The 26,585-nt window shown below is 48.3% G+C and overlaps 1 protein-coding gene and 1 long non-coding RNA gene across 4 annotated transcripts; one reads left to right on the top strand and one right to left on the bottom strand.

The window, feature by feature from the left end:
• Positions 1–8,716: 8,716 nt before the first annotated feature.
• Positions 8,717–16,105, top strand: LOC123190922 (uncharacterized). Of its 3 annotated transcripts, XR_006496626.1 has the most exons (8): positions 8,718–9,091; positions 9,784–10,043; positions 10,354–10,415; positions 10,518–10,607; positions 11,737–12,099; positions 12,186–14,838; positions 14,927–15,070; positions 15,371–16,105. It is a non-coding gene; the product is annotated as an uncharacterized lncRNA (long non-coding RNA). The 3 variants fall into 3 exon arrangements; XR_006496624.1 differs by having other exon boundaries at positions 8,717–9,091; positions 10,518–12,099; XR_006496625.1 differs by lacking the exon at positions 10,354–10,415.
• LOC123190921 (flavanone 3-dioxygenase 3) lies at positions 9,670–12,099 on the bottom strand. The gene is made up of 3 exons (XM_044603652.1): positions 11,815–12,099; positions 10,306–10,586; positions 9,670–10,253 (listed from the first exon to the last, which is right to left on the bottom strand). Exons 1-3 carry the CDS (start codon positions 11,980–11,982, stop codon positions 9,674–9,676), a joined length of 1,029 nt encoding a protein of 342 aa, XP_044459587.1. The 5' UTR covers positions 11,983–12,099; the 3' UTR covers positions 9,670–9,673.
• Positions 16,106–26,585: the final 10,480 nt, after the last annotated feature.

Raw genomic sequence — 26,585 nt, 5'->3', positions numbered from 1 at the left:
GCTGGTGACAAAGTTGATCGCAAGTCTACATCAGGCACATGTCACTTTCTGGGACGATCACTTGTATGTTGGTCTTCAAAGAAGCAGAACTGTGTATCTCTCTCCACTGCTGAATCTGAATACATTGCTGTTGGATCTTGCTGCGCTCAGCTTCTGTGGATGAAGCAAACGCTCAAAGACTATGGCATTCATCTGAAGCAAGTGCCACTCTACTGCGACAATGAAAGCGCCATCAAGATTGCCAACAACCCAGTTCAGCACTCGAAGACAAAGCACATTGAAATTCGTCATCACTTTCTCAGAGATCATGTTGTGAAGGAAGATATTGATATCATACACGTTAACACTGAAGAGCAATTGGTAGATATCTTCACCAAGCCCTTGGATGAGAAGAGATTTTGCAAGTTACGGTGTGAGCTAAATATCCTGGAATCCTCAAATGTCCTGTGATCAGGCACACATCCTAACCCTTATGCATATTGATGACTTAGATGTGCAACACACGAAGTAAAGTATATCTTTAATCAATGAAGACATACATTCTAAGTGTGAATACATTAATGTGGAATTTGACTTCGGAGCGCCACGATAATTGTGCGCCGTGTCTGGGTCTAATACTTCCTATACGGTGGGTAACGCCACCACCAAATGTTTTGTTTGAAGTGTTTCACTCATGGCGTTACATTTGCTATGTCTTCACATTTGGTTTGGCTTCAATCTCAACATATCTTCATGATTATCTTCACTATGTTGATTATATAGATATATATATACTAGTGTTCTGTCCTCTACAACATTCACTTATAGCTATGTCTTCTTGTTGAATCTTTTGAACTAAGTGAATGTGATCGGACCCTAACCTCTCTATGCTTTCTATCTCAAATTCTATCTCTCCAAATCATATGCATTCTATCGAAACTGTCGAATGTCTTCTCTGCGTCCTTGTCAGCAGAAGATACAGAGATAACCATTAAGTCCGTTTTCAATGCTCATTCCTCCACCTGAAACCCGGAGAAGTGGAAACGACCACCCGACAATCCAGGCGTGCGTGGGACGTGGAACAAACCCCAAAATTCCGCATAATGGCCACGTGTTCCTCAGATGCGAATCGCCAGGGGCACCTGTGTAATAACGCAGTGCCGCCCCTGTACCTATAAATACACACTTCACGGCGGTCATTATCTCTTCTTCCACTCTCGCACGAACCCTAGCGCCACCGCTAGCCCTCGACGATGCCGGCGACGAAGCGCTTCACTGCCGCAACCTCTCCGACGTCGTCTTCACGCCGACCGCGGACATCGTCCTCTCCGCCGTCACCGTAGGTGTCCTCCGTCGCCAAGTTAGGGCACGGAAGATCGAACTGCTCGGCCTCATCTTCCACTCCGTCTAGCAGTTCTTAGTGTGGTAAATAAAACTTCCTTTTTACGGCACCGTTGATCCTATGGCTTTGTCACTTTCTACCACAAGCAGTTTCTATTCACACAAGTTAGATCTCTCTCATACTGCATCTCATAACATGCCTAGTATATTCACTTATGCTTCACAAAGTAGTTAGATTCCTCACTTGTACTGATCTATGGATTCGTACAAATCTGGAACCAACTCCTTATCTATGAGTGAATGTCTTCGCACGATGAGGTCAATGTCTTCTAAACTGATTTATCTTCAAAATCTTCTGAGAATGCATATGACCTCTTCCCCTTCCCTCGCACCTTAATGATGTCACAGGTACATGTCCATGGGAGAATCCTTTGGTTCTCATAGTCTGCATTCATTTGCAGAATTCTTACAGCATCACATAAATTCTCCTGAAGCCAGTTCCTGTTTGTCCAGCAAGCGAAAACCTTTGAAGCCTCTGAACGTATTGAAGCCTTTCAGATTAAGGTTCATGGCTTCAGAAAAATCAGCAAGGAAGGGTGGCAGAAAGCGTCGAGGAGAAACATCAAGAGATCTGCCAGATGACCTCTCAGAACTGTACAAGACAGATCCTGAAGAGGATTACAATCAGCGCAAGACCCGAATCCAATGGATTCGAAGATATTGGGCAGAACAATGGTTCAAATACCGATTTGTAACCCAGGAGTATGCTGAGAAAAATGCCATCAAGAGACCGTGGGGAGACATCCTATACAAGAATCTTCAACCCAGGTCCAGAGATGAAGCCATTGAACAAGGCTTCTATCCCTGCATGGTCCGTGGGCCACAGCCTGTTGATGCACACCCATCGTCACTAATATGGTGTCGTGACGACATTCTGTTCAAGCACAACTTCCAGTTTGCCCAGAACTCAGCGAAGCAAAACAAGAAGACATTGGGACTAGACTTCAACCCTGGTCCCTCAGCTCCAAGGGCTGATGGCACACGAGATGCAGAACCCAATGTCATCGGTCCTTTCTACAACCTTGAAGGCCTCATCACCCATATCTTGGTTCAAGGGACTGCAGTGAATGAGCCTGCAGCTGACGCTGAATCAGATGAAGCGCCTGCAGCGCCGAAGCCAAAGAAGTTGAAGAAGCCTAAAGCTTCAAAGCCTGCCCCTTCACCAAAAATCTCACGGGCGAAGCCACTGGCAACTGCACCTCCTGAAGACAGTGTGCAGTCCGAAGATTTGTCGCGCATCTCCAAGCCCCAGAAGGTCAAGATGCCTCTGCCACACACCAGCCAAGAGCTAACAGCTACTGCCATTCTGCACAATGATGCCATTGATCTATCAAGTGATGAAGATCTTGCAGATGACGCTCTTGAGCAACTCATCAAGAGCAAAGAAGAAGCAGAAATCTTCAATGATCTGCCTCTCTTTGATGTAACAATCATCCACAACTTCATTGATGAATGGTTTGACATGCCAAACATCAGCTTCGAAGATCTGCAACTACCCATTGGCCTTAGTGTCGCCTTCCATGGCGCCATTGCTTTAGAGTTAGCTATCGCCCAGCGCATTGTTGAACTGAAGCAAAATATTGACTATGAAAAGGCTCAGTTCAAGAAGCATATGGCCAAGCTCAGCGTGCAAGAGGTGAAGAACTTCAAGATTATGCTGCACGAGCTCAAGGAAGCCTTTCTCAAGAAACGTGCAGAAGCTCAAGGTTCTCGTGAGCGCATGAAGGTTCTGGCTGACAAATGTGTGCAGGCCTACAATGAGGCTGAGAAGCGCAAGGCCCTTGGGCGTCCTGGCATCGACCCCAGGATGGCAGCAAAGAAGATGAAGAAGCCCGCTACGGCTGAACTTGACGCACCAAGGCAGGAAGCAGATCCCATTGTCTTCCCAACTAGAATGACTGGCTCGAAGCCAAAAAGCCGGTCAACCGCTTCAGAGCTCAAGAAGACGAGGACTGCTGAGGCTGAAGCCAGGAAGAGGAAACATCCTGAAGCCTCTCCTATTGCCCCCTCCAAGAAGAAGAGGAAGACCAAGAAAGATCGGGCTGCTCCCACAGAGCCATTGATAGTTGAACCCATTTCCATGGTTCGTCCTGATGCTGAATGCCAACTGACAATCCATGAGCCTGCTTTCACAGAGGCTCATGAAGCTGAAGACTTTCCAGCAGCTGACCCCATCGCTGCTGAAGACATTGGTCAACATGACCATGTAGAAGATGGTGCAGTCCTTCCTCAGCTCGAGAACATCGAACTCATCAGCATTGGTCATCCTCTGACGCCAATCGCTCAGGATGCTTCATGGGCCGATCGCCCACAAGAGGAAGAAGACTTTGAGGCCCAGGCAACTCCAACTACACAGGCGTCGCCTGCGTTGCGCAGGCTTCGCAAAGGTCCAAGGCCTCAAGTCTCTGCTGAAGACAATCCGACTGCATCAGTCGCGGAAGAAGAAGTCCCACAAGTTGCCACTCCCCTGTCCCACCAAGAAGCGGTTCTCGAGGAGAACGTGATTGTGACCGACCCTCCAGCTCGTCAAGTGGAGGTTGAAAATCTTGAGGCTGCCACCACCACCACCAATGAAGCCACTGACGCTGTCATGGCTGAAGCTAATGTGGATCCCTCCCCAACAAAAGCATCAGAAGTCAGCGAAGCCACTGATCCCACTGCTTCTGTTCCTGCACCTACTGTCGGTCCCCAGTTCGACTATCATGTTGAGCACAGGCCTCAGGTACAGAAGTCAATCCCAAGACTGCCCAGGTTCCCAGGTCCTGCATCAGCACCTGGATCCTTCAATATCAATGGCTTCAGAGCAGACAACACATTCTTCAATAGCTCCAAGAACCCCTACTCAAGGGAAAGGATATCATCTGATCGGTTCTGGAGCTATCCGCAGCAAAGCTAATACTCCTGCATTCTATACAATCAAGGTCGCATCTTCCCCCACAAGCGTCTTGACATTGAAGCTATAGCTAGTCTGCCCTGTCTGGAAGAAGCTCTGGATTGCTTCAAAGAAGTTGGATTGCTGCCATTCATCACTGACCAAGAGCATTGGAATGAAGAGTTGATGCTCCAATTCTATGCCAGACTTCACATCCGTGGGTATAGCAGAGATCCGAAGACTTGGGTCCTGGAGTGGATGACAGGCAACGTTCATCATGAAGCCAAAGCCTTTGACATCATTGAGCTCACTGGTTTGCCCACTCCTGGCGATCTCTACGAGCATGGCTGTCAGCTTCATAGTGAAGCTATTGAGAGCATCTTTCAGAAGACTGAACCTAATATGAGTCAGATGCTCAGTATGATGAAGCCATTGCCCCAAGATGCTGCTTATCCCATGGAGTTCTTCATTGAAGACCTTGAGTATCTGCCAAGAACCATTTATCACATCATAAGGCGAACTCTCTGGCCCATCAAAGGGCACTCTCCACATGCCAAGCTTGAAGGTGCAATGAAGACTTTGGTCTTCTATATTCTTCATGGAAAATGCTTCAATGCACAGTACTTCTTCATTCGTCAACTTGCTGCATCTGGCTCTGATCTGTTTGGTTTGAAGTTCTACGCCCCTTGGGTCATGCGGCTGATCAAACTTCACTTCGCTATCTCATATCAGCCCTTGGCCCGCAACCATCGGATCTTTTTGCCTGATGTGGATATGTCTATTGAAGCCATCTATCCTGAGCCTGCCAAGGAACCTCTCGGTCTTCAGAATGCTGAGCATCAAAATTTCACTCAGAACATTGAAGGCGTGGAAGCCGTAACTTGTGTGTATCCTTTGGCTGGCACTACACGTGCACCGCATCTTGCTCTCACTGAAGCCACTGACAGTACAACTGCTCCATGACCCAAGAAGCGCACTCGTGTTCTCAACGACCGAGAGCTTCTTGTGGATCTTCATCAGAAACAGGATAGGCATCATGACTGGCTGAAGCGTCAGATGCAAAGCCTCTTGGTGGATGTTAATCGCATTCGCAATCTTGCCACCAAGAATGCTTTTGTTGCCCATGAAACCTCTCGCCGCACATGGAAAGGGCTAACGCTGATGTGTTCTGAAGATGATCTTCAAGAGGATGGCTTCACTGAGCGCTTCAAGTTTGACTCCACACCTCCTCGAAGGGCTGTGTTGCGACGAACTCCATCTCTTGAAGACTCTGAGTTCTCTTCCTCTGCTGCAACTGTAAATGCCAGAGTGATCGAGGATGACGACGATGCTACTTCACCGCCACCTCCTTCAGCACGCTTCGACTTTGCTCCAAGCTCTTCAGCACCGCCAAACACCACCAATGACCCTGCTGCTTCACCTACTCCTCATGGGAACGAGTAGATGCTCTATGTCTTCAAACCTTTTTGGTCCTTACTGACAAAAGGGGGAGAAGCATATGAGGTTGATAGTCTTCAAGCGGGTCCATATGGGCGGGTGCTTTATATTTTGCTTCGTGCTTACAACTCTCGTTTTGCTACATTTGGTTCTTTGAGTTGTAACACTTAAACTCGATGGTCGTCTGCTACTTATCTGCCACCTTGTGTTGCGATGATAAATTCCGCATGTGCGACGATAAATTCCGCACTTAGATCATTCTGCAGACGTCCATTTTCCATTATGCATGTCATTATCTTCATATACTTTCACATGCATAGTGGATTGTCATCATAAGTTGAAGTGGATCTCCACAAGTACAACCTGCCATGTGCATTTGCATTCCAAAAGCAAATTACTTATATGCACATCTTCAGGGGGAGCCCTTGCAACTTATGAAGACAATTCCTTATCCTTTACAATTTCACAGATTATATTCCTTGTTGAAAACTTCAACTAGTTTGTCATCAATCACCAAAAAGGGGGAGATTGTAAGTGCATCTAGTGCCACCCGTAGTTGGTTTTGGAGTATTGACGACAAACCTAGTTGAGGGACTAATGTGTTTGTGAGAATTGCAGGATAACACAGGTAGAAGTCCCTCATTGATTCGGTTTTCCTACCAGAGATGACCCCTAAAAATGTATGAAGACATTGAAGTCAAAGGTGGTATATGAAGATATTCACATTGAAGACTATGACAAGAGAAGACACCACATGAAGCCTATGGAGCTCGAAGACTTAGATCTTTCATAGTTCTCTTTCTTCTGTGTTGAGTCATAGGAACCACCGTACTGTTAAGTGGGGTCCAAGAGAACCAGTCAGAATGACTGAAGTGATGCCTAACCAAAACCTATGTCTTCGAGTGAAGACTATGAGAGCGAATCTTGTCCAGAGTCGGACAAGTCAGCTTTGCTTGTAGCCCAAGTAAAGTTGTCGTGTGAGTTTGAAATCTGACCGTTGGAACACGTGTCAGTTCCTTAGTGACCCAGGGTCATTTCGGACAAATTAGGTCGGGTTGCCAAGTGGCTATAAATAGTCCACCCCCTGCAACCATAAACGGTTGGCTACTCAGATTCAGAGTACGGCTTTTGTCGTTTGAGAGCAACCCACCTCGAAGCCTTTGAGAGAGAATTCCTTGCGAGGATAAAGCCCTAACCACCCAGAGCCAAAGAGAATTAGGCATCACTTAAGTCTTCTTGTCTGTGTGATCTGAAGACTTATTACACTTGAGGACTGTGCATCCTCCAGCCGGTTAGGCGTCGCGTTCTGAGCATTCAAGAGACATTGTGGATTGCCGGTGAACGAAGTCTGTGAAGGTTTGGGAGTCTACCTTGAAGACTTACCAGAGTGATTGGGCGAGGTCTGTGTGACCTTAGCTCAAGGGGAATACGGTGAGGACTGGGTGTCCTGAGCTGCGTGTTCAGGACTGGGTGTCCTGAGCTGCGTGTTCAGGACTGGGTGTCCGGGACTGTGTGTCCTAAGGTTTAAATACCTAGCCGCCCTAACCAGACGTACAGTTGTCACAACAACTGGAACTGGTCCAACAAATCATTGTCTTTAGTGAGTCACTGGTTTCATCTTCCCCTCCCTTTACTTACTGTTACTCCTTGTGAAGTCATTGTATGTTCGCACTATCTTTTGTCTTCACTGAGTGACTACGTGTTCTGTGTGGCTTCACAATATCTTCCTACCTGATCCTTACTACATTGCTGCTATTAGTCATTGTGGTTTCATTCTATTGAATACTTGACTATGGCTTGCCTAGTGTAGTCTACCTTCCGCTGCCGGGTAATAGGTTTATTTCTATCGTTTGTCTTCATAACTTTCATGTTTTGAAGACTTTCATAAAAATCGCCTATTCACACCCCTCTAGTCGATATAACGCACTTTCACTTGCGTCATTCCCACCGACACCCTTGCCGCCCTCTCGACCGCCGTAAAGGTGCTTTCACGACATGCCCCCCCACGCGGTTGTGGGAGCGTGGAGGGCTCCTCCTCCTTCAAGGCCTTGCCGCCAAAGAGGTGGTGTGATGGTGACACCGACCAATCAATTTGGCCGAATGTGTTGCGCAACAAGGATGGCGGCTCCTCCTTGACGTGGCATCCGATTTGGAGGTCGTAATTGTGTCGTGGGAGGGAGGAAGCCTCCTGCTTGACGCGGCGGCGATGGTGGCTCTCGGTCTAGAGCCGGTGGGGGCGACGCCAGACCGCAATCACGGAGCGGCGCTCGAGAAGGAGCTACAGGTGCGCGCGGTACTCCTCATCCATCGCAACGGCTACCACGAGAAGGGCGAGTGCTGCTATTCCTCCTCTTCCCCGGTGGAGAGCACGATCTGCTCCTTCGTCAAACGGGGTGATGGTGGAGGAACGCCTCGGAGAACGTGGGTGGCGACATCACTATCCGGAGGGAGAGACAGATCCACCCGCCAACGTCGAGAACTAGCCGCGCTGACTGGACTTGCCCATTGTTGAGGTGAGGAGAGGGGCGGGGACAACGGTGAGCGTAGAGGAGAGGTTCAAGGTTACAGGGGTGCGGGCATGAGAGGAGACACGTTTTATCCAACGCCGGGCCCTGCTTAAATAGCCTAGGTAGGCGGACCGACGCCACTTCAACGTGACGCAGCGGTCCGAGTAGGCTTCTCGGTCGCCGCGTCCACATTGAAGCAGCAACCCCCTCCCGTCCGGTCACGTCGTCGGGACGACATCGTCCAGCCGCGTCCGCTATGAAGTGGCCGATCGACATGAGTGTGCGGCGAATGTCCAAAAGCGGGACGTGCGGCGATGAGTTTGGGTGAGACCGTGTTGTCAGACACGTACAGTATCTTGCATAAGTCCAACTGCCTTCAAATCTTACAAGTTTAATGGCGATTTAGCCAGAAAATTCAGACAAACGGCAGCACAGCTTCGGACATGCCCTAAAAGGAAAGGATAAGCCTTCTAAGGAAGGAATATTTGTAGCCGATTATTTTCTCCAAGCATTTTTCACCTTCTTTGACTCCGGCTACGCTTTGACTTGAGCGTAGGATGACTCTGACAGGCGAGGCGTGCACAAAGTTGACTGGACCGCCAGGCCTGGCCCCACCTTCGCCCCCTGCCCGTGGGCCGTTCCGCTTCTCGGCCGCCGCCCGCCGCAGCAGCCGCAGAAGGCAGGCTCACGGCGCGCAAGGCGAGATCCCCGGAGATGGGGCCGGAGGGCAACCGACCGCCCCCACCGGCGCGCTCGTCCTCCGCTCCGGGACGGGACCTACTGCCGCGGCCGGTGACTTCGCCCCGGCCGCCACGCTGCCGCCTCCTCGTTGCCGGCGGCCCGCGGGACCGGAGCCCCGACTCTCCCCCCAGCCCCTGCCTGGGGTTTCTGTTCGGTAGCAGTTTCCTCCCCATCTCCGCCCTCCATTTCGATTTTGTTTCCAGACCCATCCATCCACGGAGGAACCCCGCAATCCAATCTTGTTCTTACTGATTCTAAATTGCGCGTTATATGTCCAACCTTGCTGATAAGGTGTCGCAGCATTAGAAGTGAGAAATACTGTAGTTCATTCATGCGCACCGTGGAAACTTGAAGTCAAATGGCCAACTAACAGCATACAGTACCTTACTAGATAAAGTTTACATCTTGGATTTCTCCTTACCTAATAATACAAACTCGTAATAACATACTGGGGGTGAAAGGGGAAAACAGCATGGCAGCACACAACAACTTCAGCACCTTCATATCAAAAGTAATATTATTAATAATTTGTCCAAACCAGCATGGCAACACACAACAACTTCAGCACTTTCAGATCGGAAGTAACATTACAGATAATTTGTCCAAAACAGCATGACAACACACACCAACTTCAGTACTTTCATATCAAAAGTAATATAGAGAGATGAACGGTTGTAGGCGTAGAGACAAACTGCCGTAGGTATCGTTTTGTGCTTCGAGTGGAGATTATACCCTGCTACGCCCCTTGCATCCTAAGGCTCTCAAGAAAGTTCCGGTGCTTGTTGTCCAGATTGCTTGTGAGATAGTCGAGGAAGTCATTAAAACTGCTCGCGTTGTACTTTTCAGGATTCTGCTCGTTCACGAGCTCTCTGGCACTGGAGACCTTCTCATGCATTGCAAAACCATTAATGCTGGCCATGGAGATCCTTGCCTCTTCAGGATTCAGAACAGCTCGGTGCACAACAGTCTTGATTTTGCCATTGCTCAGGACTTCCATGTGGTCTCCTACGTGGACATGCAATGCATGTGGCAGTGGCTGGACCACTTTCCAGCTGTTGCTGTTGCGGTCGACGACCTCCAGGCCTCGACAACTTGTGAACAAGATGGTGAGGAATCCATAATCGGAATGCGGCGCCAGCCCTATCGCTGTATCACCTTCTGATTCTTTCGGGTAGCAATTCACTGACATTAGCTGCAGTCCTTGCTCAAATTTCTCATGCTGGTAACCCTTACCCAATCCTAGGCCTTCTAGTATGGCTTCCATTAGTTGCAAGGCCACCCTCCTTACTTCAGTAGCAAAATTTCTCATATACTCCCTGTTTTTAGTACATGAAGAGAAGAGTTATGTCAGACATTACACCTTCATACTGTAGTTCAGGATTGCAAGAAGATTTATAGAAAGTATTTTGCCTGTAGATTGGGGGGTTTTCCGGCCAATATTGCATCCATTCACTCAGGGGATGGGCATAATGCTTTAGGTATGCCCGTGACATACTAATGCCGTCCTTTGAGCTGGTGTCATATCTAACAGGCCGTCGGAGGTCGTCTGATGCAAACTCTTCCTTTGTCTCACTTGGCAGTTTGAAGAAATCTGAAGCTGCTTCAACAGCTCCATCCATGACAGATTGACTGATCCCATGGTTTATAATCTGCAAAATGGAGATAGGCAAGTAAGCTTTCTTTGTTCCCTTGCACCTGCTTGTTAGTAGAGACAGAGTGCCCAAGAAGAGTTCATGAAAGGCCGTACCTTAACTCTAGTGTAGCTACACAGCCTTAAGTTCTCCTCTAATGTTTTACAATTTTAGTAGTGGTCCTTGAGAACCTTGACATTGCTTATATTTGAGAGTTGAAGCTGGAAACATTTTATACGCACAGAAGGCACCTGCTGTATAAATGATTTGTTATTTCTCGTACTGAGAGGTCACCCTGTCAGAGAACACGCCTTAGTAATATTCTTTGCTGCCTTGCTATGTCCACATGTACCCATAGGACAATGATGCAGTTGTTAAAACTAGCCATTTAGGTCGACCCCGGCTCCCTGTTGCTCTAGAACCAGACATCTATATCGAGTAGGCTTAGGCCCTGTTACAGATTTACAACTAAAAAAAATGAAGGAAACTGAGATGCTTGAACATGCACGTTGTGTACGTACTTCAGAATATCTTTTCTAAATTTTATGAAGACTAAATTACAGATCAAAACTTCACAAATGCTCCCAATACTGAAATGTTACATCATAAAAAAAAAGATTAAGAATGTAGCAGGAAAAGGGAATTATCTACAACCGACAAGTGCTCTAAAATGACCTTCAATGTAGTACTGATGTCATTGCGGTGATAACTGAAGGACGAAATGGGGACTCAGCTTCATGTTATTTATCAGTTTCCATCTAACCAAGCGACAAAATGTAGCTGGTCCTCCACGTATCGTACAGTTCTCGCCAATCCCCGGTTCCTCATACAGTCGTGTGATGAGTTCTAGTATACTTTATATACACTGTTTAGACAGCTCATACTCTTCATTTTGGGGGACAAAAGGAGGATGGAGCTCATCAAACTATTTAGCTGAGTGCAGGCAGTTTGCTCCAAAGATGGTGCGTGTACTACTACTAACAATGCGGTGCTGTCACAGCTAGCCGCAGGATTTCGAAGGTCATCATAGCTCCTAATTTTCCTGTGGTCGCTCTTCTGCAGTGGTTTTTCAACCACAAATCTAGTTTGGTTTCCTAGTTTATTTGTCTGTACAGTCGTCTTCCTTGGTCAACATTGTGGACACAAGTGGCAATGTTATCCATTGCAGTCTGGAAAAGATAAATGCCAAGGCAAAGGCAGAAAAGAAAAAGACAGGAAGGTGTGGCAATGTTCTCAAGGAGTATACCTGGAAGTATCCTAGATCACGGCATGCTTTGGTAATATCTTCAACCACACGAGCTCGTGTCGCTGGGTCAAGGTTGAGGTGACCCACGTTGATCACCGGCATTGGCGGCGGGTGGAGGTTGTCGGAGGGGAGCTGCTCCTGAGGGACAGTCCTTGAGTCATCAGACATGTTGACTTAGTACTGTACAAGGAGCAGAGTCCAATCTCAGTATCTTTACGCAGAAACGAAACGGGATGAAGTGTTCCTCCATGGTGCGGCATCTACTTATAGGCAGCTTCATTCCAGGTAACGCAGAAAACCACTCTTTTGCATCCCTCTGCAGATATAGCGGTATGGTTTCTTACACGGTCTGATCCTTCTCACTTGGACAGTGTCTGCTCGTTCCAAATAAGAGGTCAAGCCATTCATGTCCATGCATGCATGCACTTGGCAATATATATAATTATCGGTCCAGGGGAAGCTCCTACGCGGGGCCTACGTCGGCAACTGGAAGAGCCCGACAAAATGTGAATATTCATTTATGTCGCCTGTGTGCCGCCGCATAGCAAATTGGGAGTATCTTAATACCGCGCTCCGGGCCACTCATTCACTCTTTCGTCACATATGCTCCATTGTCCTGGTATGCAACTGGTTGTTGTTTAGGACACAATTATGAAGTTATCTCTTGGCCTACATATACTTCTTCGTCCTGGTATGCAACTGGTTTTTGTTTAGGACGCAATTATGAAGTTATCTCTGGGACACAACTTGTTTCTGCCAATGTTTCTGGTGCTGTCCAGGGTGTTGCTTCATGGAGAAGGCTGGATTCCCTCATTGGAAACTTCGGCTACCCCCTGCAGTGTCAGCAAATTGGGAGTATCTTAATCCTACGTTCCATGCCCCCTACTTCTTTGTTCCTGTTATGCAACTGGTGTTTGTTTAGGAGACACAGCAATAATAAAAATATCTTACTGATGCAACTTGTTTCTGCCCATTTTTTCCATGCTGTCCTATCCAGTGGGTGATCATGAAGGCTGGAATCCCGGACGCAGCCTGGGGCTACTCGTTAAAACCCTTTGGATGGTCCCCAAAAAAGTTCAATCTTGTCGGTTCCCACAGGACGACGCCTCTCATGTCCTGTCACCTGATTTTCATCCCGCTTACGCGTGCGGTGCAACTGGGATTTTCTTAGGTGCAGCGGCGATGATGTTGTATGGCCTGACCAGGAGGGGCTCATGGAGACTGTGGAGTGCTGCTGGAAGCTGCTGCTGCTGATCTGAATGGAAGCTTGGCTTAGTTAATTGGTGCAGTTGCAGTCGGCGAAAAGGGCTATTTTTGGTGGTTCTCGTAGGCTGCCATGTTATATACTTTTGTGGTAGCAGATAGCTTGGCCAGAGAGGGTGGACGCGGATGAGCCGCGTCGTTGCTTGGTTTTGGATACGAGCCATCATCCCTACCACTACTCTCGGCGTGTAGCACGGAGGAACTTCCTGTCCTGCTTTTCTTTTTTACCTGGTGAAGATGAGCTGCAACTGCAAGTGCTGTGTTTACTCTCGCTCCATCCGCGTCCTCTGCGACGTAAGTGTTTCGTTGCCTCTCGCTCTATCCACGTCCTCTGTGACGCTGCCAGGAAAGGCCGCCGCACTGGGGTTTGTCCACATGTCTTGGCATGAAAACTTTGGCCGTTCACGGAAGTTTGGGCGTGTGCAGTAGTTTGTATCTGTTGGTGTTGGTGCTTAATCTCGTCGCGATCCTCTCTTGTATCCTAACTTTGGTTTGCCTTGTATTTCAATTCGGTTGTTTTTATCAAGAACATAGTTCCATCTTAATTCTAGTTCCCCCAATTGGTGCCCTCGATGATTTTTATCTACATGCAATGCTAACATGAAAGCTATTTTTTGTTGCGTGGCTTCGATACAAATACAAGCGAGCGTGTAAGCAGTAGTGGTCAGTGGCGGAGGCACGGGGGGGCAGCAGGGGCCCCGGCCCTCCCCAACATAAGTCACTTCTTTGCATTTTGGGCATGAACAGTAATTTTTTTGAAATGTTTTCTTAATCGGGGCCCCTCTAAGATCATAAATTTACGATTCCTGCCTCCGCCACTGGTAGTGGTGTGTGTGTGTCTCCACGGCCCGCGCAAGGTTGAATCATTCTTTGCTTTCGTGGTGACAATCGAATAGGGGTTGGTGGCTTGCGATAGGTTCCGGAGAGATGGTTGTTGCCTTCTCGGGAAAGTTTTTCTTTTACGAGCGCTAGAGGGATGAGCTAGATACCTTTTCTATATGACATGCGCTAGAGAATAAAAATATCATACCTTTTGCGTTGGATCATCCAATGAAGTGGATGCATGCATATATCTCAAGTGGTATTTTTCTTGTGGAGTAAGTTGGATACTGATTTCTTCTTCAATAGAACCATCCGCTTTCTTTTGAATCTAGTATTAGCAATTACATCCCATAATGTTTTTGAAGTCGGGGGTTCTCAATGCCACCGCCATGGGTTCTAGAGCCCTCGGGCAAGTTCTCTATCAAGTCAATGTATGCCAAACTATCAACAGTTTTGGAAAGCGCCGAACCCTTTTAAATTTAAGTTTTTCCAATGGCAAGCTTGGAGAAATTGAGAGTGAATTGCAAGAAACCACCAAATTTGGGGCTTCTCTTGCAGAAAACAACCTGATCGCTAATCTTTTGTAAAAGCCACCGCGCATTCAGTAAAAGTTTTGCAGATTGCACTGAACCTGTCATTTGGTGCGGTTGAGGGTGTTTCCGACAGGTGGGCCCCAATTTTGGTGACGTGTCCTAACGGACGCGCGGACGGCGCCGTTACCTTAAGACCGACGCGGTCAGGTCGCGAGAGATAGACCGCCCGCGCCCAACCACATCTCGCTCGCTCTCTCTGCTCTCACGCTCGCTCGCTCCCCTCCCTCTTGCTCCTCTCCTCTCCGGCCGCCGCCGGCCGCCGGACGCCATGGTGTCCTGGAGCGACAGCGAGAGCACTGAGGGCTCCGCCGCGCAGTACATCTCCTCCGATGACTCCCCTGTCAAGGTCAGAACCTTCTATTGCTCATTTGTGTTATATGGTTTCTAGGGTTCAACATTTGCTCGATTTGAACAAGTTTTGTTGGATTTCTCAGATCCCAGCTACAATTGATGAACCGTCGTTCGAGGGTCTTGTTGACGACTTGAATGTGATTTGTGAGCATGGGAATCCAAGGAGGAAATATGTTGCATTTGAGGGGATAAGCATTGGGAGGGGGTTCATTGCCTGTGCCACTGAAGTAAGTTTCAAGTTGTGTCTTTGCAGCATTCCAATTCTTGTTCTAGGGTTTGTAGGTACTGTTCATGTTCTAGGGTTCATATTTACTGTTCATAGTTACTGTTCATGTTATAGGGTTCATAGTTACTGAATTTAGTTGTACGGTTCATAGTTACTGAATTTAGTTCTAGGGTTCATAGGTACTGTTCTTAGTTGTAGTTTTCATAATTAGTCATCATTAAATGAATCGGATTTTGAATCAACTATTTAACTGAATTTGTAAGTAATGTCTTTAATTTTGAACTGACTTTTTCTGTTGTAGGGTGTTGCAAATTGTGGATTAGTGCAGTGGGTAGATGAGCATTGGCTACTGCAGAATGCTATTCATAAGCTGTGGCTTATGTATGAGGATAGCTAGGATAATAACAGGATGGCATGCCTGGAGCATTCATGCACTGTACACAATCTGACACAGCAGAAAAAAGAGTTGCAGGAGACATATGAGAAGCTTGTTGAAGATGTGAACAACCTCTTGGATTATAAGGATAGCCAGCCTGAGGTAAACTAGAAGAATGATGTTGAGAACATTTCAGTGAGTGTGGAAAGCAGCATGACAAAGGATGCTGAGATCAAAAAATTGAAGGCTGTTGTTGACCAGTTCAAGCAAATTCATGTAGCTCAAGCCACTGTCATTAGGAATTTGAAGTTCAACCATCTTAAAGAGAAGGAAAAGTTGAGCTTTGATAAGAGGACTTTGGAGATTTGCTATACTGGCCTAAAGAAAGAGAAGGATGACCTGAAGAAAGAGAAGGATAAGCTGGATTGTTGCATTGCTGAGCTGATGAAACCGAAGGAGAAGTTGACCATGGAGAAGAGTACTCTTCCTTCCTGCACTGTTGAGCTCAAGACAGCAGGTGATAGCAACAAGAGTAAGCTTAACCAGATTAAGGCTATTTGTGATGAGGACTAAGTTGTGTTGTTGCCTGACCATGTGTGTCAATGATGTCTTTTGTAGTAGCTATGGATGAAAGTTTGTAATGTGTTAAGCTTTATTGTGGTGAACTCTACTATTTCTGTAGCAATGAACCTTGGATTGTATGTTGTTTGTCATGAATTATCAGTTTCAATTATCAGGTTTAATTAAGTTTAGTTTGTGATGACAGCAGTGACATACTTGGACATGATAACACTGTCACCAAGTAGATAGCAAGCATAACTGAACATAGATAGCAAGTAGATAGTGAACATAGATAGCAAGTTCATAATGCTGGCATACATAGATATTACCTGCATAGATAGTTTGACATAGATAGAACAGGCATACTAACATACTGACGAAAGTGAACTTTTTCTTCTACTGACGAAACTGAAGACAACATGTCACTCCTCCTTCTTCAACATCTTCAGGCGTTGGGAGCGTCGCACGTCATTGTTGTTCACCGCCGCCCTCTTCTTCTTGGCCGGCGCTGGCTCCACCACATCTTCACCGCCGCCCTCCTCTTCTTGCTTCACGACGACGAGCTCTGGGTTGTCGGCGACCTCCGGTAGCTTATCCACTTCAATTGGGTTGTTCTTCTGCCCCTCCACGGCGTCGAGGACGGGCGCCAGGAGCTGCACATTAGGCTCGTCATCGGAGGAGTCGGAGGAGAGTACGACGACCTCGTCCACCTCGTCGTCAGAGGAGTAGTAGTCAGACTCGTCAGCGTCGTAGTCGTCAGAGGACTCGGTGTCAGAGTCGTCGTCTGGCCCGAGGACCCATGGATTGCGCCTCTCCCAGTAGGCGTTGTTGATGGGGGCTAGGAGAGCCAGGACGACGTCGGTGATGTCATCCGCGGCGGCCGGCGGTGTGGTGGATGAGTGGTACATCCACCAACGTGTGCGCTGCCTAGGGTCGGAGGAGCGCTGCACCTCACGCTTCGCCCACAGGAGAATGGTCGCCGGTGGGACGGTGCGGTCGGCAAGGAAGGCACGCTGCCTTTCGGCAGGTGTCATCACCTTCACTAGGCCGCGGGCATGGTTCCTCAGCATCGCCGGACTGGGGAACCAGCGCGCGATCTCCCTGTACTGCACGCGCAGCTCCTTGTTGTTGTCGGCGAGCTCTTCGATGCCCAGTTGCCAGTCCATGGCGACGACGGTGGGGGTGGCTGTCGGCGGTGGTTTCGATAGGAGAGAGGGGGAAGAGGAGTGGGCGGTGCGGGCGGCGAGTGGGCGAGTGATCGGAGAGAGCGGTGGGTGGACACGTATTAAAGGCTGAGAAACCGAAACGACGAGTTATACTAAACGCACGTCCACCACGCTGACGGCCTCAACGCACTCTCAACACAGTGCGTGCCTAACTATATATAAGTATAATTGCGGATGCTACTCAAACAAGATCATTAGCACTATCCCATTGGTATTGAACGCATGGTTACTACCCACTGGTCTTGGGTTCGAGCCCCAGGGAAGACTATATTTTTGCAAATTTTTTTGGTTTTCTAAAATTAATGTGCCAGCAACTTCTAAATTTTTGTGCAATTTTTTTGTTTTCTAAAATTAATATGTCAGTAACTTCTATTTTTTTTGGTTCAACATTTGCTCGATTTGAACAATTTTTTTGGTTTTCTAAAATGCCCAAGTGGATCGATTTAGGGTTTTGTCGACGCCGAGCCACCCTAAATGCCCAAGTGGATCGATTTAGGGTTTTGTCAACGCCGGGGCACCCTATATGCCCAAAGTGGACCCATTTAGGGTTTTGTCGACACCGAGGCACCCTAAATGCCCAAGTGGATCCATTTAGGGTTTTGTCGACGTCGAGGCACCAAAAATGCCCAAGTGCTACCATTTAGGGTTTTGTCGACGCTGAGGCACCCTAAATGCCCAAAGTGGACCCATTTAGGGTTTTGTCGACGCTGAGACACCCTAAATGCCCAAGTGGATCCATTTAGGGTTTTGTCGACGCTGCAGCACGAAAAATGCCCAAGTGCTACCATTTAGGGTTTTGTCGACGCCGAGGCACCCTAAATGCCCAAGTGGATCGATTTAGGGTTTTGTCGATGCTGAGGCACCCTAAATGCCCAAAGTGGACCCATTTAGGGTTTTGTCAACACCGAGGCACCCTAAATGCCCAAGTGGGTCCATTTAGGGTTTTTTCAACGTCGAGGCACCAAAAATGCCCAAGGGCTACTGTCGGTGTCAAAACCGGCGGATCTCGGGTAGGGGGTCCCGAACTGTGCGTCTAGGCCGGATGGTAACAGGAGGCAGGGAACACGATGTTTTACCCAGGTTCGAGCCCTCTTGATGGAGGTAAAACCCTACGTCCTGCTTGATTAATATTGATGATATGGGTAGTACAAGAGTAGATCTACCACGAGATCAGAGAGGCTAAACCCTAGAAGCTAGCCTATGGTATGATTGTTGTTATGTATCTGTATGTTCTATCGACTAGCCTGGCCTCGGTTTATATAATGCACCAGAGGCCTACGATAACAAGAGTCCTAGCCGAATATGCCGGTGGGGTGGAGTCCTTGTCTTGATCGCCAAGTCTTGTGGAATCTTCCTTGTATGCGGCAGCTGGCCCATGAGTATGCGGCCATGGGGTTCCTCGGCCCAATCCAACTGATCGGGAGACGATGTGATGAGTACCCCCTAGTCTAGGACACCGTCAGTAGCCCCCTGAACCGGTCTTCAAGTTAGGGACGCTCCTCGATTCTTCCGAACTGTTCTTCATCTTCGATCGACGGTCTTGAAAACTGGTTCAACAAATCTTCTCATCTTCAATCTTGAGGATCGCCGAAATGCATTCGGCGAGTTTACACGTCGGGTATCCGAGGAGCCCCTTTAAGTTTCCGGCCTTTATCAATGCCTTGTTATTTTTATGCCACACCTCGGGTTTGAAGTTGTTCCCGGGAGGCAGTGTCCTCTTGCGTCCGAGCTCTAACGCCAGACTGCATTTGAGGTATCTTTTGCGGCCGAGCACCAATGCCGGACCGCTTCCGAGCTCCAACGCCGGAATGTATCCGAGCTCCAACGCCGGACTATGTCCGAGCTCCAACGCCGGACAGTGTCCCACCTCCAACGCCGGACTATATCTGAGGTGTCATATCACCTTGGTTCAAAAAAGTTGAAGGAGTTTAGCCGAGCTTAATGCCGGAAATGCCCTCTATGGAACCAGCCACTAGTGCCCGAGCTTTATGCCGGGCTGCTTCCGAGGTGGTGCACCACCCCGAATGTGGGCTGATTTTTGTGAATATTTTTTATTGGTGCAATTTATTCTCTGCCGAGATATATAGCCAGTAGCCCTCAAGGTGTGTATCGGTCTAAAACCCGAGATGCACCTGAAGGATGACGTAAGACCGCTGATCCCAGTAGCCGCTAAGACTCAGGTTGATTTGCAAAATCGGCCTGAGGATCAAGTCCAAGCTCGGCAGAATACTTCGGGACACTAAAAGCGGCATGCTCAGTCCTCGAGACTCAGGTTGGGTGCGGCCGACCAACCTGAGGATCAAAATCTCCTCGGAAACTATATTGCACATAAAATTTTCTGTATTGGACAAGCAATGCAGTAGCCCCCGAGACACTGGTCGGGTGGTAACACCAGATCAGGGGATCAATGTGCCCCTTTAATATTTGTAAATAATAAGCCCGAAGCCCAGTAGCCCCCGAGCCTTAATGCGGGCACGGATGGCCGAATTAAGGATCAATATCCATAGTAAAATCACAAATTATGTGTAATGACTCTATGTATCCAAGTACTTTACGTCATTAATGCTCGGATCGGCATTGTACAAAACTTTGTTAACCGACCATCAGCTTCCACCTCCTCGGCCAGTAGCCGAGAAGTGTTTGTCCTACTTTATAAAGCCTTTATGAGGGCAAAGATTTACAACAAACAAGGCAATCTGGCCATACGGTTTTATAAACAAAGGTACGCAGAGAGTTTTAACAAAAGAAATGTCTTCCAAAGAAAATAGTCCCGCTATCGGTTCCTTTCTTTGGGTTGTCATGCTAAGCATGATCATTAAACCTCAGCTCTAATGTAAGAGAAAAATATTGAGGATTTAGTTTGGGAGGCCAGTTAATAGCCCCCGGTAGTGTTCGGCGACAGTCGAGGTCAAGCCGTAAACACTTCGGCCAATGTTATGAACGGTCCATCATTTAACATAGTCATCGGATCGCTGACCAGTTTACACTTATTTGTGAAAGTCAGTTTTCGGCTTTCTCCACTGAGGTGCTTAACCATGTGAGCTGGAATCACAATCGCAGTGGTTCTCCCTTTGCACGCCTAGCCGAACAAAACGGAACGTAGGAAGCAAGTGCAGGAGCCGGGCAACCCAACTATTGACCGAAGACACAATTCGAAACCGATGCATATATAGCAATATCTGAGAATGTTTTTGCCGAATCCCTAAAGGTGTCCGGCGTTGCACTGCGAGACTAATGCTGGAAAAGCACAAATAGTTTAAAAGTGCCAAAAAGCTTGGAAAACCAAGAAACGTTAGTAAAAACATGACGTCCGAACAAGATGAAGTGTTTGGTGCCAATCCGAAAATTGGTCTTAGAAAAAAGAAGTGCTTCTGTCGTGCTTTAACATGATACATCCTATCTCAAGACTTCGAGCGGGTCAGCCTACGGCTTCAACCTCCTATCCCGAGGGAGGAGTACTTCTCATTAGGCCAGTTTAGCAAACCAAACTCTAGCGGCTTTGAGAGAGAAATTAGGATCCCCGGCTAGTGACCACACACTCGCGTCGAAAAAAGGAGTGATAAATAATAATAAAACTTTGCAACGACTAAGAAGAAGAACACTTATTATAAAACGGCTCAAATAAACTTAAGAGCCCCCAAGTGACTTGAGTAAAAGAATGATTCCATGTACCAAAGTACTTATATCATATCTATGTTCAACCGAACTTTAAACGCGTCTTAACCGACCGTCGGCTTCTCCCTCTTCGGTCAAGGACCGAAAAGTGTTATGTACTCCATCTGTCGAGAATATCGACAGTGTTTCCAATAACCAGGCAATCAGGCCATAAGGCTGTAACAGACAAATCGCGCTCAGGGAACTTATGCTATATTACTGCAAAGTGTAAGAAGCATCTTCGAAGAAAATAGTACCCCCACCGATACCTTTCTTCAGCGCTCATTGTTATTATGAGACTTGTGCAATAGATTTTTTGTACTCATGAGTTCCGTTGTGTGCCGACCATCATTGAAAACAATAAGAGCGCTAGCTTTCGGCTTCACCCAGTCTGAGGTCTGACTCGGGTGACCCGATCGTGACAATCGCAGAGGTGCTCCCTTTACTCCCTAGCCGAACAATCGGGAACGTAGGGGTAAACACAGGAGCGAGGCAACCCAGCTTGCAAATCGCTTAAGTCAATATGGTGCATATTGTGGCGTAATACACGAACAAGGAACGAAGCCGTACAAGTATAATCATATGCAAGAGGAAAAACTTCATAAAGGAAGCCCCCAAGTAAACGGGGTATTTGAATTTATGCGTCACAAACAAAGTTTGGACAAGGAAATTTTTTACAAGCAACTTTTTTCCAAAAAAGTATAATTCTTGGTCGAACCGAACACAAGTTAGAAATTAAAGCTTTGAGCATGAAAGCGACTTAGCTGGTTAATGTGTTCGGCATTGATGACGCGGTCCGAGCTTGATGCGGGGCAAGGTTCCATCCCCCAAGCCGGTCCCGAGGTGGCGGAGCGGAGAGCTCGACACTCCGAAATGGTGACATAGCACGGTCAATGCAGACCGGCAGAGTGACGCCGAAGCCCCCGGATCATTTTCCTGTGCACAAAAAATAGTGCAAACCGGAGATAATAGTAATAATAATAATTAAAAAAAATGTTGCATAATAAATAATTTATGCAAAGTGAGGAATAGAAGAAATATGGTCTAGCGCCGAAGTCAATGTCGATGCAGGGCGTCGGCCTGATGTAGTAAAGGCGTGGCAAAGCCTGAATTCACAGGTCGGTCCGAGCTCCGGATGCGGCGTTCGCCGGACTATGTACGGAAACTGATCGAACCACCATGCGACCGTCGTTAATGCGGTCACCATTTGATAGACCTGTGTACATATCATGGACAAATCAGAGTAATAATTCCTTGGGAAAAATGAACCCAAACAAGCAAAAAATACTGGGATTAATAGCACCTGATTTATTTGTTGTAGCAATCCGAAGAAAGATGATTCTCACAATTGGGACTCGCTCCGCACACCCATTGCCTGATGGGCGATAAAACGACGGCATGGCAATGCTGGTAAAGGTTGACTCGCCGAGGCAAAGCCCTCGGCCCAGCTAACATGACGGAGCTGGTCGGCTAGTGACGGCGAAGCGTCCGGAGTAGGTTGATGAAGAGATGGCGAAGCCCCCGGTCCAGCCGAGATGTCGAAGTAGGTCGGCGTGATGGACACCAGCTTGAAGAAGCAATAGTGCGGCCCTGTCGATGCAGGTCGTGACGTGGTCGATGCCGGCTTGATGAAGCGACCGTGCGGCGATGCCGGTATGCCCGCTCCGTGTAATTCGTGGGGCGGCAATGTTAATGATGATTTATCCTTCACGATGCCGGAATCTTGTTCGGCTTGCCGAGATGATGATCCGAAGAAGTTGAGCTCGGCTAAAGTGACGACATGTCTAGCGCAGGTCGGCAGCCGTGGAGTAATATTGCAGGACTGGTTTGACATCAGCATGATGTTGAAGATCATGTTCAAAAGATCTTAAAGTTAGTGGGGTGTGTTCGGGAACAAAACACAATACCCCATACAAAACTTCCTTCAAAAGGGATGTCCGAAATCCTGTTCATAAAAAAGATGAACTCGGGTCGGATTCGTTTTCGCGCAGAAAATAGATCCGAAAAGTGATGCACTAATCGGAAGGTTCCCGGAGTTTGGACGGTCGGATCGAGCTGAAATTTTGAGAGGTGGTAGATATAGGAATTGCGCAGCCGATCAACGGTTGGATCTTCCAAAGGACGTCCGAGCTAGAAGCTGGACACCACGCCCTAAACTCATCCAACCGTTCGGCTCTCAGCTCTTCAAGGGCTTTCCTGGTGGCCGCATCACTTTCGCTGGCTTGTTTTTTAGCTCGGGCAAGTTCTGCCCTAAGACTCTCCATGGCGGCCGCACCATCTGCATCAAGCACACACATCGTAAGACACAGGCATAAAACTGTTCTTACCTGATGTTGTTCGAGGAATTACATACCTTGAGCCTCATCAAGCCGCTTATTGACAAGCGTGATGTCAGCATCTGCCACGTCCAGTTGCCGCTTTAGTTCGGCAAAATCGTCAGTTCGGGTCGATTCTGGACACCCTGCTGCCTACATTCAAAGGCGACATCTTAGACCTGGGATTATGATCCTCTGCGTGTCGTTATTTCTTGACGACGCGCAGAGTCTCGGGGGCTACTATCTAAACAGGGCGCATCTTACTCATGCGCAATTAACAAAAGTACATTATCTAATGTACCTCGAAACCCGTCAGTAAACTTTTGACGGCCTCATACAATCCGCTCTCTACGGATGAAATCCTTTCAATCACCGTGCCCATCAATGCGCGGTGCTCCTCTAAGATAGAAGCTCGCCCCAGCAGAATCTTTAGCTCCTCCGGCCGAGCACCAGACGGTGCCGGGCTCGTCCCATGACCTCTTTCGAAGGCCGGACGCGGAGAACCTCGGGGGGCTGCATAGCCACCTTCCGCCCCTGCCGGATTTGGAGAAACCCTCCGCTACGACACCTTAGGGTCGCCCGCCTCGCTAGGTGGCACGGCAGGGGGAGGCGTCCCGCTCTCCATCATCTCCGGAAGGAGATCCCCCGAAGACGAGCTCTGCTGAGAAGGGCTGAGGTCCGAGCTACAAGATAAAGGTTTGGTTAATCTTCTCAGATATAAATCAAGGACTTCCCTCATCCCTCAAAAGGAAAATCTTTTCTCCACTTACGGCTCGTTGGAGGGCTGATCCCCTTGAGGGCGTAGTCCGGCCGAGGAACTCCCCAGCGTCGGACCCTCTGACGAGGATTTCCTCCCCCGTTTCGAGGCCATGGTTTCCGGGTCGTCAGAGGCGGCTCTCTTCTTCCCCTTAGGAGAGGAATTGTCGGTTCCTCCCTTCGGAGCAGCCTCCTTCGAGGAGGCCATAGCTTCCTTGTCCTCCCCGTCCAAAGGCATTATCTCCAGCATCCTGACCAGCACGGGATCCGGCTTGGTTTCAGGAAGGGGAGCCGGACACCTGATCATCTTTGCCTTCGCTATCCACTCCTGTTTAAAAGGACGGCTCTTTTAAGGGCAAGTTTATGACAATTATACGGATAGAAGGTCCGGGCACAAGGTTGCTTACTTGAGTATCCGGGCGATTGCAGCTTAGGCCTGCGTCCTCGGTTAAATCCGGACACATCTCTTGTGATCCGAAGAACAGTCTATACATCTCTGCGGGCGTTGCGCCCATAAAGTTCTGGAGAGCTCGCGGTCCCTCTGGATTAAACTCCCACAGGCGAAGGGGGTGACGTTTTCCGGGCAATATTCGGTGAATCAGCATGACCTGCGTCACCTTGACCAAGCTGAGGTCTTCTTCCAAGAGATCCTTAATTCGGCCCTGTAACAGGGGCACGTCTTGGGGCAAACCCCAATCCAACCCTTTGTTAACCCATGACGCTAGCCGTGGTGGGGGACCCGAGCGAAAGGCAGGAAGCGCCACCCACTTGGTGCTCCGGGAAGCGGTGATATAAAACCACTTTCATTGCCACAAGCCTAGCTCCCCTTGAAAAGAGCCCTTGGGCCATGGAGCATCAGCATTTTTGCTTATAATAGCGCCTCCGCACTCTGCATGCCGTCCCTTGATCATCTTCGGCTCCACTTTGAAAGTCTTGAGCCATAATCCGAAGTGAGGGGTAACACGGAGGAACGCTTCGCATACAACGATAAACGAGGAGATATGGAGGATGGACTCCGGAGCTAAGTCCTGGAATTCCAGCCCGTAATAAAACAGCAGTCCCCTCACAAAGGGGTCCATCGGGAAGCCTAACCCCCGAAGGAAGTGAGACACGAACACTACGCTCTCACCGGGCTAGGGACTAGGGATAGCCTGCCTTTGAGTAGGCAACCTGTGCGAAATTTCGGCGGTCAAGAACTTAGCCTCTCTCAACTTTAGCACGTCCTCCTCCGTGACGGAGGAGGGCATCCATCGGCCTTGAAGGTCGGAACCGGACATTGTCGAAGGTCTGAGGCACCCGGAATCTGGATCCTAGGGTGTTGGAACTCAAGGCGACGGGCGAACTTGTTTTGGGATTGGAGAAAAGGAGTAAGGCCCTAGTCTCTTTATAAGAGGTTGAATACCAGGAGCCCTCCCCGTAACCGTTTGAGACTCGCCTTTAATCGAGAAAACATGCTAACGGGCACGATTGGGTTATCCACGTCCGTATTGATGAGAATCCCGTAAAAGGGGGGCACACGATCTCTGCTTTGACAAGACGTGCCAAGGAAACCGCCTCAGCAAACACGCTGAGGTGGAAAAGTGAAAACGATTCGAGTGAAGGACTTGGCTGTAGTGTGATGACGCACTGCGGAATACGTCAGCAGATTTGATTTGTGTTAATATTATTCTCTCTATGGCAATATGTGGAAGCTTATTTTGCAGAGCCGGACACTACTCTTGGTGTTTACAATCTTCTATGAAGGACTTGGAGGAGGAACCCGCCTTGCAATGCCGAAGACAATTTGCGCGCCGGACTCGTCATCATTGAAGCCTGGTTCAGGGGCTACTGAGGGAGTCCTGGATTAGGGGGTGTTCGGGCAGCCGGACTATACCTTCAGCCGGACTCCTGGACTATGAAGATACAAGATTGAAGACTTCGTCCCGTGTCCGGATGGGACTTTCCTTGGCGTGGAAGGCAAGCTTGGCGATGCGGATATTCAAGATCTCCTACCATTGTAACCGACTCTATGTAACCCTAACCCTATCCGGTGTCTATATAAACCGGAGGGTTGTAGTCCGTAGGCAATCAACTCCATATACAACAATCATACCATAGGCTAGCTTCTAGGGTTTAGCCTCCTTGATCTCGTGGTAGATCTACTCTTGTACTACCCATATCATCAATATTAATCAAGCAGGACGTAGGGTTTTACCTCCATCAAGAGGGCCCGAACCTGGCTAAAACATCGTGTTCCCTGCTTCCTGTTACCATCCGGCCTAGACGCACAGTTCGGGACCCACTACCCGAGATCCGCCGGTTTCGGTTTTGACACCGACAGCTACCATTTAGGGTTTTGTAGACGTCGAGGCACCCTAAATGCCCAAGTGGATCGATTTAGGGTTTTGTCGACGCCGAGGCACCCTAAATGCCCAAGTGGATCCATTTAGGGTTTTGTCGACTATGATCAACATCATATGAACTATGAAAACTATGATCACCAACATATCAACACCATGAAAACTAGGATCATCATCCTATCAACTATGAAACTATGATCATCATCACAACAACAGAACGAAAACTTCTGGAAAACATCATAACTAATAAGTTCATCATAACCAGAGTACCATAGTGCATCACAACCAT

The sequence above is a fragment of the Triticum aestivum genome, chromosome 2A (assembly GCF_018294505.1).
Source record: "Triticum aestivum cultivar Chinese Spring chromosome 2A, IWGSC CS RefSeq v2.1, whole genome shotgun sequence".
In the NCBI taxonomy this organism is placed as follows: Eukaryota; Viridiplantae; Streptophyta; class Magnoliopsida; order Poales; family Poaceae; genus Triticum; species Triticum aestivum.
Note: the sequence above shows the minus strand (reverse complement) of the source record. Positions and strands in the feature narration are given on the sequence as shown.